Source organism: Mytilus trossulus, unplaced genomic scaffold (genome assembly GCF_036588685.1).
Source record: "Mytilus trossulus isolate FHL-02 unplaced genomic scaffold, PNRI_Mtr1.1.1.hap1 h1tg000070l__unscaffolded, whole genome shotgun sequence".
In the NCBI taxonomy this organism is placed as follows: domain Eukaryota; kingdom Metazoa; phylum Mollusca; class Bivalvia; order Mytilida; family Mytilidae; genus Mytilus; species Mytilus trossulus.
In genome coordinates, this window is record NW_026963294.1 from 1,745,782 (window position 1) to 1,758,996 (window position 13,215).

The 13,215-nt window shown below is 33.8% G+C and overlaps 1 protein-coding gene across 1 annotated transcript in view; it reads left to right on the forward strand.

Moving 5' to 3' along the window:
- The window catches only part of LOC134699519 (uncharacterized), a 132,324-nt gene that overhangs the window by 72,879 nt on the left and 46,230 nt on the right, over window positions 1-13,215 (forward strand). The window contains exons 9-12 of the mRNA XM_063561117.1: window positions 2,077-2,217; window positions 2,829-2,969; window positions 4,419-4,559; window positions 6,640-6,780. Coding sequence (XP_063417187.1) covers window positions 2,077-2,217; window positions 2,829-2,969; window positions 4,419-4,559; window positions 6,640-6,780 — 564 coding nt within the window. The remainder of the gene's footprint in view (window positions 1-2,076; window positions 2,218-2,828; window positions 2,970-4,418; window positions 4,560-6,639; window positions 6,781-13,215) is intronic.

Here is a 13,215-nt window from a genome sequence, read left to right on the forward strand (position 1 = left end):
TATCATTGTAATTACTTATATTATGCACTAATGTACCACCTCAAAACCAAAAACTTACATCAAACTCCTCGAACAGGGGTGATCTCATGTGTTCGTGAAAGATCAGTTATTTCAGTGTTATTTGCCAAACCTTATTAACTCTTTTATTAAATTCAGAAATCGGTTCTATAGTAACATATTTGACCAAGGTTTTTGAGCATGTTGAGAGTGGAGATTATTAATTTTAGGTTAAAAAACTATTATGATAATTCACTTTTCCATGAGGGGATTGTTTATGTTTATAAATATACTTATCAAATTTCAGTGGTTTGTAATTCATTGTGTTTTCCACTTACTAAATCAGTTTATCGGAAGTCAAATCTCGAAAAATCATTGCGAACAAGATAAAAGTAAAACAGCTAATTAAATGACACAACCTAATTGTTATCAACGTTTTTTGAAGAAGATACACAACACGTGTCACAAAAGTAATTGGATTGTCTATGCTATGTTTTGTAGACTGTTTTTCGTTTCTGTCATGGCATTGTCAGTTTCTGTCATGGCGTTGTTAGTTTCTGTCATGGCGTTGTCTGTTTCTGATATGGCGTTGTCAGTTTCTATCATGGCATTGTCAGTTTCTGTCATGGCGTTGTTAGTTTCTGTCATGGCGTTGTCTGTTTCTGAAATGGCGTTGTCAGTTTCTATCATGGCATTGTCAGTTTCTGTCATGGCATTGTCAGTTTCTGTCATGGCGTTGTCAGTTTCTGTCATGGCATTGTCAGTTTCTGCCATGGCATTGTCAGTTTCTGTCATGGCATTGTCAGTTTCTGTAATGGCGTTGTCAGTTTCTATCATGGCGTTGTCAGTTTCTGTCATGGCATTGTCAGTTTCTGTCATGGCATTGTCAGTTTCTGTCATGGCATTGTTAGTTTCTGTCATGACATTTTTAGTTTCTGTCATGGCATTGTCAGTTTCTGCCATGGCATTTTTTGTTTCTGTCATGGCGTTGTCAGTTAGATTCCGACTTATAAGCTTGAATGTCCGTTTGGTAATTATTTTCTTTTTAGTCTAAATATTTTAGATATTTTCAATCTTTATATTCCAATTTCGATCTTTTTTTCTTCGTACATGTTTTGATTCAGAAAATCATGTTGCAAAATCTTTCATCAAAATATGAGATGATATAAACAATACAGAAGACTATAGCTGCAAAACAACTTGAACCAATTAGTTTTTATAGTAATGGTTAAGTTGAGTATCATAATCTAGTGTTTACTGTCAAAACACATTAAACTGAGAATGGAAGTGGCGAATGTGTCAAAGTTGGTCTTCAATACAGCTAGTAAATTCTGCACCCGGAGTCGTGCTTCAACTGACTCCTAAACAAAAATGTGTACTTGTTCAGTGATAATGGAAGTCATACTTAATTCCGAAATATATAAAAGAAACTAAAATTTAAAATCATACAAGACTAACAAGGGACAGAGGCTCCTGCCTTTTGACAGGCTCCAGAATGCGGCGGGATTAAACATGTTTTTTTTCCTCAACTCTCCCCCTATACCTTTAACAATTGTTTGACATAAGTTTGAATGTGTCTCAATTGACGAGGGACAAATTTAAATGTTCTCTTACATGAGCAAAACGCCATGTTACATACATGGAGCAAGATCTGCTTACCTTTCTGGAGCACCTGGGATCTCACCCGATTTTATGTGTAAATTGTGTTGCTAGGTTTCTGTTTTTTTTTTGTTGCCTTTGTCCACTGTTTGTTTTTCTTTTCTATTTGCAGCTATGTCGGTTTTTTTAATTATGAGTATTTTTTCTTTGGTATCTTTTGTCTCTCTTTTAAATCAAAACGTTCCAAAAGTCATTAAATTTGTAAATTACTTATTGGTCCAATTACCTATCGTAACCTTTTGACTCTCCTTTGTTTCTTCTGACGGCTGATATTGATATCAGGATAATACGTTCTCGACGCATCTGTTTTAGTTGCTTCTGAAGTTCTGTAAGTTCTAGTGACGCGCATTAAAAAATGTCCATTGCGATGTTGTTAAAAGTTAAAATGTATATCATTATAAAAATTTAGTATATTTTTAGAGAATACATACAAAGAGAATTGCACAACACTAGTTGGAGATTCCACATGTTTCAATAATATGGTTTGTGTTTCTGATATTTGTGATTGCGAGTTTCCCGTCATGCAGTACAACGATCATCATGATAAAAGTTGTAAAGCAAGTACGTATTTATATATAGTATATAATTGTTATCTAAGGCAACAATACAGGATATATCACTTATCCTTTTTTACTTATTTCTGTTAACTGTATCTCAAAGTGGTCTGTCGTTAACGTAAAGGAAACTGTCGAAGACAACTTATTCAATAAACCAGGGTTATTGGTCAAGAGACGGGCGTTTCGTCTGCAAGTAGTTCCTGTCCTGATACTAGTGAAGTAATACTTTATTGATGCCAAAATGAGAATAATGAGACCGGGATTTAGGTAGTGACAGTTGAAACCAATTCGTGGATATCTGTGAAATAAATGTGCAATTACTTAAAACTAGTTCGAAGGTTGAGAACCACTACTGGAAGGTCAATGATTTTTGATAGGCGGTTGTATGAACAATGGCAAATCTCATTTCCTTTTAGATTGGTTCTCCCAGTACATTATTGTTCAATAACTTTGAATAATTTGCATAACTTACATGTTGAATTATTGCTAATTCAACATTTGTATTGTACTATCTCACACGATACTATAGTTTAATTTGTTACATAAGAAAATGTCCATTGCGATGTTGTTGAAAGTTAAAATGTATTACATTATAAAAATTTAGTATATTTTTAGAGAGTACATACAACGAGACTTGCTCTACACCAGTTGGAGATGCCTCATGTTACAATAATATGGTTTGTGTTTCTGGTATTTGTGATTGTGAGATTCCCGCAACGCAGTATCACTATCCCTATGATAAAAGTTGTAAAGCAAGTATGTATTCATTGTAAATAGTTGTTATCAGAATTTGATAAAAATAAATTAAGGATCAATATATGGTATATGAATTATCTTTTTAATTATAATAATTTATTTCTTTATAGACAGCATTTTCAAATAGCTTCTTCAAAAACATCTGATATTCAAAAAACAAACTTGAAATCAAAAGACAAAAATCGAAAAATTTCAGAAAAACTAACTTCATTGTACATTACACATGTAAAAAAAATCAAGACTTTATGATACAAATCCCCATCCCCACAAAGAGCAAAAAAAAAAAAAATGAAATAAGACAAGTAAGCAGTTCATCTCCACATGTAGTATCTGTAATGATGCTAGTGTAGTAAAAATTCATTAATGCCAGATTAGAATAAATGAGACCGGTATTTAGGTAAAGACAGATGGAACATATATTCGTGGTCATCTGTGATATAAATGTGAAATATCAGTAACCCAGCTCGAAGTTCGAACCACTACTGGTAGGTCAATGGATTTCGAGAAGCAGTTTATTTCACAATGGCAAATCTCATTTTCTTAGAAATTCTTTTCCATGCGCCTTATGGTTCATAACTTAAAATACTTGCAAAACTAACATGTTTAAGTGCTACTATTTCAAAATCTGTTCTGTACTTACTAACATGATTAATTGATTAATTACTCACATTGATTATTTGGTTTACTTACTCACATGATTATATGGTTTGCTTAGTCACATGATTATATGGTTTACTTAGTCACATGATTATATGGTTTGCTTAGTCACATGATTATATGGTTTGCTTAGTCACATGATTATATGGTTTGCTTAGTCACATGATTATATTGTTTACTTAGTCACATGATTATATGGTTTGCTTAGTCACATGATTATATGGTTTACTTAGTCACATGATTATATGGTTTACTTAGTCACATGATTATATGGTTTACTTAGTCACATGATTATATGGTTTGCTTAGTCACATGATTATATGGTTTGCTTAGTCACATGATTATATGGTTTGCTAAGTCACATGATTATATGGTTTACTTAGTCACATGATTATATAGTTTACTTACTCACATGATCATATGGTTTGCTTAGTCACATGATTATATGGTTTACTTAGTCACATGATTATATGGTTTGCTTACTCACATGATTATATGGTTTGCTTAGTCACATGATTATATGGTTTACTTAGTCACATGATTATATGGTTTGCTTAGTCACATGATTATATGGTTTACTTAGTCACATGATTATATAGTTTACTTACTCACATGATTATATGGTTTGCTTAGTCACATGATTATATGGTTTACTTAGTCACATTAAATGATAAAAGTCTAAAAAGTTCACCAGCATGATTTTTAAAAGTGAGAATCATTACATATAATAATTAAGCCTTATTGTTAGAAGTTTAAAATGTATGACATATAAAAATTAAGTATATTTTTTAGTAAGTACATACAACGAGGCTTGCTCTACACTAGTTGGAGATTCCACATGTTACAATAATATGGTTTGTGTTTCTGATATTTGTGATTGTGAGATTCCCAGCATACAGTATCATGATCCCTTTGATAAAAGTTGTAAAGCAAGTACGTATTCATGGTATATGATTGTAATTTAAAAAAAATACAAAGCGTAATTATAATGATATGATATTATTTTATCATTTAACGGAGTTTGCTTCTCAGTTTCATAATAGTTATCATACAAAATTATCAAAACACTAGTTTATATCGATAGGAAATTAATGGGGGAATAAAAAAATCAAAAAATCAAAAAAAAATAATATATATATATAGGTCAATGTGCTTGTTTTTGAGATATTAGCCGTTGAAATCTCTCTTGACTTTTCATTGCTTTATCATTGACAAGTTTAAGTTTTAAAATACTATTAAAAATTATTAAAGTTTTATAAGACTCTTACAGATGGCTTATCATTATACATGTAAATGATTTATAAAAAGAAGAATGAGGGTCACTCGGCTAATATTTTTAAGGCATCAAATGAATAAAAGCAGAGGATTTCGAAAAATTGACAAAAAGCCCGAACATGACAAGTGAACTTCTTCAAATGTATTTATGTATCGAATTTATCTTAAAATGACTACTCCAGAAAAATCTGTCGAAGATTGAAAAACCCATTGAAAATACCAGATTTAAAGGTATTGAACCACTTTTAATTTAAAAAAAAATTGCTGTTCTCCTATCTACAAAATTACTATATTCAAATTAACCTGTGTATGTTACTTTATTTAAAAGCCATTTATGTTAAGCTGTCTTTTTTACATGTAACATTCTTTTATTTTATATTTTATTTGTATTATTGTGTCATGTATCACACTTACTAGTTCATGTTTTTGATTATATATGAAAAAGAAGATGTGGTATGATTGCCAATGAGACAACTATCCACAAAAGACCGAAATGACACAGACGTTAACAACTATATGTCACCGTACGGCCTTCAACAATGAGCAAAGCCAATACCGCATAGTCCGCTATAAAAGACCCCGAAAGATGTCTTGTTTTTAATCTTATTTAGAAAAAAAAGGGACGAAAGATACCAAAAACGATAGTCAAACTCATGAATCTAAAATCAAACTGACAACTCATGGGTAAAAATGAAAGAAGACAAACAGACAAACATTACAACACTTGACACAACATAAAAAATAAGCAACACGAACCCCAACAAAAAACTAGGGGTAATCTCAGGTGCTCCTGAAGGGTAAACAGATCCTGCTCCACATGTGGCACCCGTCGTGTTGCTAATGTTATAACAAATCCGGTAAATAGTCTAATTAGTAAAGGGAAGGGGATTGTAGTTACGATCTAAGGAACATATCCGATATTATTTGTGAAACGGTTATTCCATAACGGTCAACCAACCAACGCTAGTGGTGTCCGTAAAATTTAGGAAGGGATGATTTTATCTTCACCATTTAGAACTTTTGGTTTAATAGCTTCTTTGTGAGCAGCAAGCCTTTGGTATAAGGTTATATAAGCATTGACACCTATAATTTCTCTAGATAGTATTAAGCCCTGCCTACTTAGTCACTGTCTGTTGACTTGTGTAACAATTGATAAGATTACATGTATTAGTTTTTTGATTAGATCAGTATATTGAGAACCATTTGTGTTAGCTGCGGTATCGTAGCTCTTTAGGTCCTTTTGAAATTTTTTGACTTTTTGCGGACCATAGAGCTACGGATTTTTCCTATTTCAAAACGTTCGGAATTGCGACCCAGGTTCAGGTCGCACTTATTTCCCTAAAATTTATTCTTTATAATCCATGCAAAGCTTGTCAATATATCTAGTTCGTTTCGTTAGATATTTTTCTAGGATATGACGTACCTATTTATGTTTGAATATTCATTTCCTTAACACTATTATCTAATTATTTCCATTTGTATACATTCTCCGCCTATTTTGTTTGGCCATATTTATAATTGCCAGAGACAAGCTTTTGTTTAAAAGACTCATCAGTGACGCTCGAATAAAAAGAAAATGTAAACAAGACAAAATAATGTTCGAAGTTAAAGAACATTGAAGACCAACTATTCTTAAACACAGCTTAGGTAATCTATTCTTGTGGTAGTATTAAAGAATTCAAAGATTAGTAATTAGTTAATTTGAATTTCGTGATTAAACAATTTGGTATATTTTTAGAGAGTACATACAAAGAGACTTGCTCAACACTTATTGGAAATTCCACATGCTACAATAATATGGTTTGTGTTTCTGATATTTGTGATTGTGAGATTCCAGCCACGCAGTATCATGATCCCTCTGATAAAAGTTGTAAAGCAAGTACGTATTCATGGTATATAAATGTAATCCTAATTGGATACAACAAACTTAGACAACGATGTATGGTAAATAATTGATCTTTTATATCATATTAATTATTTTCTTTAAAGATTTTATCTTTCAGTTGCTTCTGCAGAATTTTTTGTCGAAGAAAATAAACTCATTAAAAAAATCAGTATTATTGGTTCTCCAGACGGGCGTTTCGTCTGCATTAGACTCAGTAAATGAGTTTTATTTATATATTAAAGATTTGTTACTTCAAAATTGCAATACGCATTGTAATTACTCAATATGTCAAGGGTATGGCGGTATTCATTTTCAAGGCAACTAACATCGACACTAACGTTACCTATTATTTACGTTACGCCTTTGTATGTGTAGCGTTGCCTTGTGCGCAACTAATCATTACACAAATGCAGTTTAATTAGTCAATACAAATCACAATCTTTATGATAACTTACCCTACTGAGTTATTGACCAGAGGACTATCAAAGACAAATTTGAAATCCTAGGACAGAAACGAAACATTGGGAAAAACTGACTTTACTGTACAAAACACAACCCAAAGACTAACGACTTTACAATACAAATCTCCAAAACTACAGCAAAATAAAACACAGGGATGAGATTAGATGCCCCATTAAATGTATGCAGATCCTCTTCCACGTGTAGCACCTTGATATATACATGATACTTGTGGACTTTTGTGAAATAAATGTGCCATAATATTAAACCAGCTCGAAGGCACCATTTAAAGATGTTAGAAGCAACCCTTTATCATGAAAAAATATGTTAGAATATAAAAACTGTGGAATATTGTATTAACTGCAAGATATTTACTCATATAAACATGCGCTGCTAAAACAATGCTACATATAAATGCATAAAGAGTTCATAATTAAGAAGGAGAACCAATGGTTTATTTCGTTTTATTTTTTTCCTGAACGGACCCTCATTGTCAATTTCTAGATGTATGATTCCGATATCCAATTGATTCATAAATGATTGTTATTTCAAGGTCAATTGTATATGGGAATGTAAACTATTGCTTAGTTGATTTGTATTAGTTTGTTTTTAGGCTTTATGGAAACCATGGTTTTATGTCCATAGATACTATTTGGGCTTGCATACTCAGTCATGGTCTATCGATTCGTGAAACATTTGCTAAGTTCACATGTATAAGTATTTGTTAAGGTAAGCTTATGTGGCACCACTTGTAATTCGGAAGGTAAATAATATTTGGTATGCAGTTGTGTTATCATTGAATCATCTTATTTCCATGGAGATAATTTGGCCCAGTACCTTCTTTCATGATCTATAAGCTTTAGCACTTGTTTAATCCACCATTTTCTACATTTGAAAATGCCTGTACCAAGTCAGGAATATGACAGTTCTTGTCCATTCGTTTTTGATGCGTTTTTTTTTGTGATTTTGCCATGTGATTATGGACTTTCCAAACTGATTTTCCTCTGAGTTCAGTATTTTTGTGATTTTACTTTTTGCTTATATAGCATGTATTCAGATGTGATTATGTAAGATTTTAGGGGACCACTGCATGGTGGTAGGTGAACGATCTTCGGTATGCGATTGAATTCCATAAATGTCAAATTTCATTTTTTTAAAGAGATTTTTTTGGCCCTGTGCCTTCAGCCGTGATTCAATAACTTTGAATATTTTGTATAACTTGCATTTTTGAAATGTTTTAATATTTGTATTGTACTATCTTACCTGGTAAGTAAGCAATAACAATACTGTATTTGAAGAGTTGCCATCTTCGATTATGAATTTGACGGTCGCAAAATTAATGTAGTTTAACTATCGATAAAAGGTACCATGCTTATAATTCAATATGACAGACGCACGTTTTGTCTACATAAGACTCACCAGGGACGCTCAAATCAAAATAGTTGTAAAGCCAAATAAGAACAAGAACAAAGTTGAAGCGCATTGAGTACCCAAAATTCAATTAAAGTGGTGCCAAATACGGCTTAGGTAATATATACAAGGGATAAGAACATTGTAAAACTCTTCAAATACAGTATTGTTTATTCTACTCTAATGAAACTCTCCTAACCAACACATCACGTTACCACAAACATGACCAACAAGAACTATCTTTAAAAAAGATATCCGACGTATTTAAATTTGAGTATATGTTAAAAACTATCATTTCGATAACCTTCAGAAGCACAATGACTTAATGATGCAGGACCTCTTTAATACAATCTCCATCTGGATACAACTACGAGAATTTCTATACTAAGTCTGGTTATATTAATGCAATAATATATAAGAAAATTGTGATGACATCTGAAAAATTTATTTGTCAAAAAATCCAGTGCAAATAACAAGAAACAAATATACATTTACAACTGTTTACATTAAACTTAATTCATGGTTAACAAAGCTAGAAACTATTGGTAGTATAAGTAGTATCTTTCTGTTTTCATTCATCAAAACCCCGCGGAAATCTCACTTGCGTAGGTGCGTTCCAAAAGTCATGTACGTTCGTACAACAAAGTTTACATTAAAAATTATACAATTATCCCGAATTAACAGCTGTAAAAAGGTAAAATCACAAAAATACTGAACTCAAGAGGAAAACCAATTTGGAAAGTCTATAATCACATGGCAAAATCAAATAACAAAACGCATCAAAAACGAATGGACAAAAACTGTCATATTCCTAACTTGGTACAGGCATTTTCAAATGAAGAAAATGGTGGATTAAACCTGGTTCTATAGCGCTAACCCTGGTTCTATAGCGCTGTAATGGATGCAACGAGCAATTGGACAAACAATTATTTTAATAAAAATATAAATCTTTGTAAGATCTTGTTCAAATATTTATAGTTTTTCACTTGCTTTCCATCACGATATAATTTTCGAGACGTTTTTTCAATACAACCAAATCACCCAACATGACAGCATTTTGTCCAATCACAGAAAGGATTTTCGAGCATGCGTATTCTGTTGCCATAGTTAAGCGTCCTTAGGTGCAAAGTGCACAAACCGAAACTATACCGACTACGTCGGAAAAATATGATATCAATTACTTCAAATGTCAACACATAAATTCCTTCCGCCAAAATAAAGAGCAAGATAAGATAGTTTGAAGAATGAAAAAATCTGCATGAAATAAATTCATTAATATGAAAAAAGAAAATGTGGTTAATTGCCAATGCCAAAATTCTTTACAATAGATCAAACGACACACACAATATCAATTGCGGGTCACTGCATGGCCTTCAACAATTAACAAAGCTCTTACTGATTAATTGTTTATGAAAGGCTTCAAAATGACAAATGAAAAAACTACCTGCCTAATTTATGTACAAAAATGAACAAAAATCAAACATGTATCACGTGAACAAACGACAGCCACTAAATAACAGGCTCCTGGTTTGTGACAGACACATCCATACAGACAATGGCAGTGTTGTGAATAAGTTATAGTTACTTTATACTCTTTTATTTGTTTAACGTTTTACCGCCATTTACGTAACAATAGGCCCGCAACGTCGTCACTTGCCGACGTCTCTCTTGTATATTATAGACTAGTAAAGCATACGAAACATTGAAGATGCTTTTGTGTTTACTTATATCGATACGTCCAAAACATTGGTGCCGTGACAAAAACAGAAGAATACGAATTTAAAAGATGAGTACCGCGAAGATGAAGACCAGACGAGCTGGACATCGGGGAGTTCTTACAAAGTTACTGAAGAAAGTGGAACCGAGTTCCGAGGAACTTTTGCAGGAATTTGACGTTAGTGAACTTTCAACCATTCGAAGACTTATTGTGAAGAAGCAGGAAACGATCGATCAACTGAACGAGAAGATTGTGGAGGAACTATCGGAAGAGGAAGTGAGCGAAGAAATAGAGGAAGCCGACAGATACACATATGACATAGAAATGAGTGTAACTAAACTTTCAAAAATCATTAAGGAATCGGAAATCACAGTCAAACAGTCAAGTAAGTCATTGCTAAACCCAAATGCACACGAGTTTATTAATTACACAAATCATCAAGAAAGTCAGCCACAGCCCAGTTTCATGCACGCAAATACATCAGCGTCCGTTTTTTCAAACTCCAGCATGTACCACAAACTTCCCAAATTAAATTTACCAACGTTCGGTGGGAATATGTTAGAATGGCAACACTTTTGGGATTCGTTTAGTGCTACCGTACACGATAACCTGTCTTTAAACGATGTACAGAAATTTAATTACTTGAAATCTCAACTGTTCAGAGAAGCCACCCAATGCATAGCAGGTCTACAAATAACTAACACAAATTACGGACAAGCATTACATGTACTGAAACAAAGATTCGGTCAACCACATAAGATAGTACAGACATACATGCAGAGTTTAATCAGCCTTCCTAGTCCAACGTCAAATATTACACATTTGAAAAAATTCTACGACAGTATGGAAAACTACATCCGTGGCCTTGAAAGTATAGGGGAGTCTCACGAGTCGTTCGGAAGCCTTTTAGTGCCCATAATATTAAATAAATTACCTGGGAATATACGAGAAAACATGGTACGTGCCCACGGAGGTGACCACTGGAACTTGCCGTCGTTACGGCAAGCTATTCAACATGAGATAACGATTAAGGAAGCGGGTCAGTCGGTAAACGGTGATGATATAGAGCCAAATTACACACCCACATCAGCATTCTTTACGAGTACAAATCGCAACTTCGTAAATCAGAAAGGGAAAAGAGACATAACCAAGAAGCCGTGCATCTTTTGTCAAGGAGTTCACGCCCCATTAGCTTGTAAAACTGTTACGGAAATTGAAGCTCGAAAACGCATTGTTAAGGAGAAACAGGCATGTTTTAATTGCTTAGGAAATCACAGAGTTGCCGATTGCAAATCCGATAAAACATGTAAAAACTGTAATAAACGACACCATACTAGCATTTGTTCAAAGAATGAAACACACTTGTATACCAAGTCTAAAGATAGCATTACATCAAAACCAGATACCGATGCCGCAGTCGCAAGCATGCATTCATCTACATCATCAGTTAGATCGCAGGTATTGTTGAAAACCGCAATAGCGCCTATCACGTATGACAAGACACATTTTAACACCGCCAATATACTATTCGACGAAGGAGCCCAGCGAAGCTTTATCACTCAAGAGATGGCCGATTTATTGAACCTGAGACCACACAGGAAAGAAGCGATAACGATATCCGGTTTCGGTGAATCCAACAAGAAGGTTATAAATTTACAAATTGCTACTATCTATATAAAAGGTCTGACAAATATGCTTATCCCTATTGAAGTTCTTATAGAACCACAGATTGCATATCAGATACATACTTACGCAAGGAACCAGTCGAGTTTTACGCATTTAAATCGATTGAAGTTAGCCCACCCAGCTTTACAGGACGAGGATTTTGAGATATCAGTCTTAGTTGGCGCCGATTTTTATTGGGATATAGTTGGAGACAGAGTAATTAGAGGTTCCGGACCAACCGCTGTACAGTCCAAAGTTGGATACTTGCTATCAGGACCTACACAAATGAACTCTAACAGTAACAACCAATCAACGTCATCGATTATGAACATGTTGACCCCACACAGACTAGAAGAAAGTGAAATACATAAATTTTGGGAAATCGAATCCATAGGAACAGAAACAGACAGCGAAGTGAAAGCGAAAACAGACTTACAAGAAATGACCACTTACCAAGAGAATAACATTCATTTAAAAGGTACATCGCCAAGTTCCCATGGAAACAGGAACATCCGGAGTTGCCGAGCAACGAGATGATCGCCAGAAAGAGAGCATATAACGTGATAAACCGACTTGCTAAAGAACCAGAGATGCTTAAGATATACGGTAACATAATCAACGACCAAGAAAATCGAGGTTTTATAGAGAAGATTAATTGAAAACAACATTGAAAAAAGTGCTCGGAAAATCACAAGTAAATTCTGACGTATTACGAACAACTTTGATAGAAATTGAACGTGTAATCAACGATCGTCCGATTACATATGTGTCGTCCGACATCCGAGATCCAGAGCCGCTAACGCCGTCACATCTACTGCAGGGAAGAAGATTATCGCAAGACAACAATTCTGATTCAGAGGACAATATTTTTAATTTAGATTTCCCAGAGGCAAACAAACGTTTTAATCATAAAGTAACTTTGATTGAACACTTTACAAAACGATGGAGAATAAAATACCTCACCGGATTACGAGAATTTCATCGCGTGACCGGAGACCAAAGCGCACATGTGAAAATCGGTTCCGTCGTACAAATCATGGACAATTCACCGAGAATGATGTGGAAACTAGCTGTTATAGAAGATTTGATCACCGGGAAGGATGGAGTCGTAAGAGCAGTCAAACTACGTACACCAAATGGACTGATTACCACGAGACCAATTGTGAAACTGGTGCCAC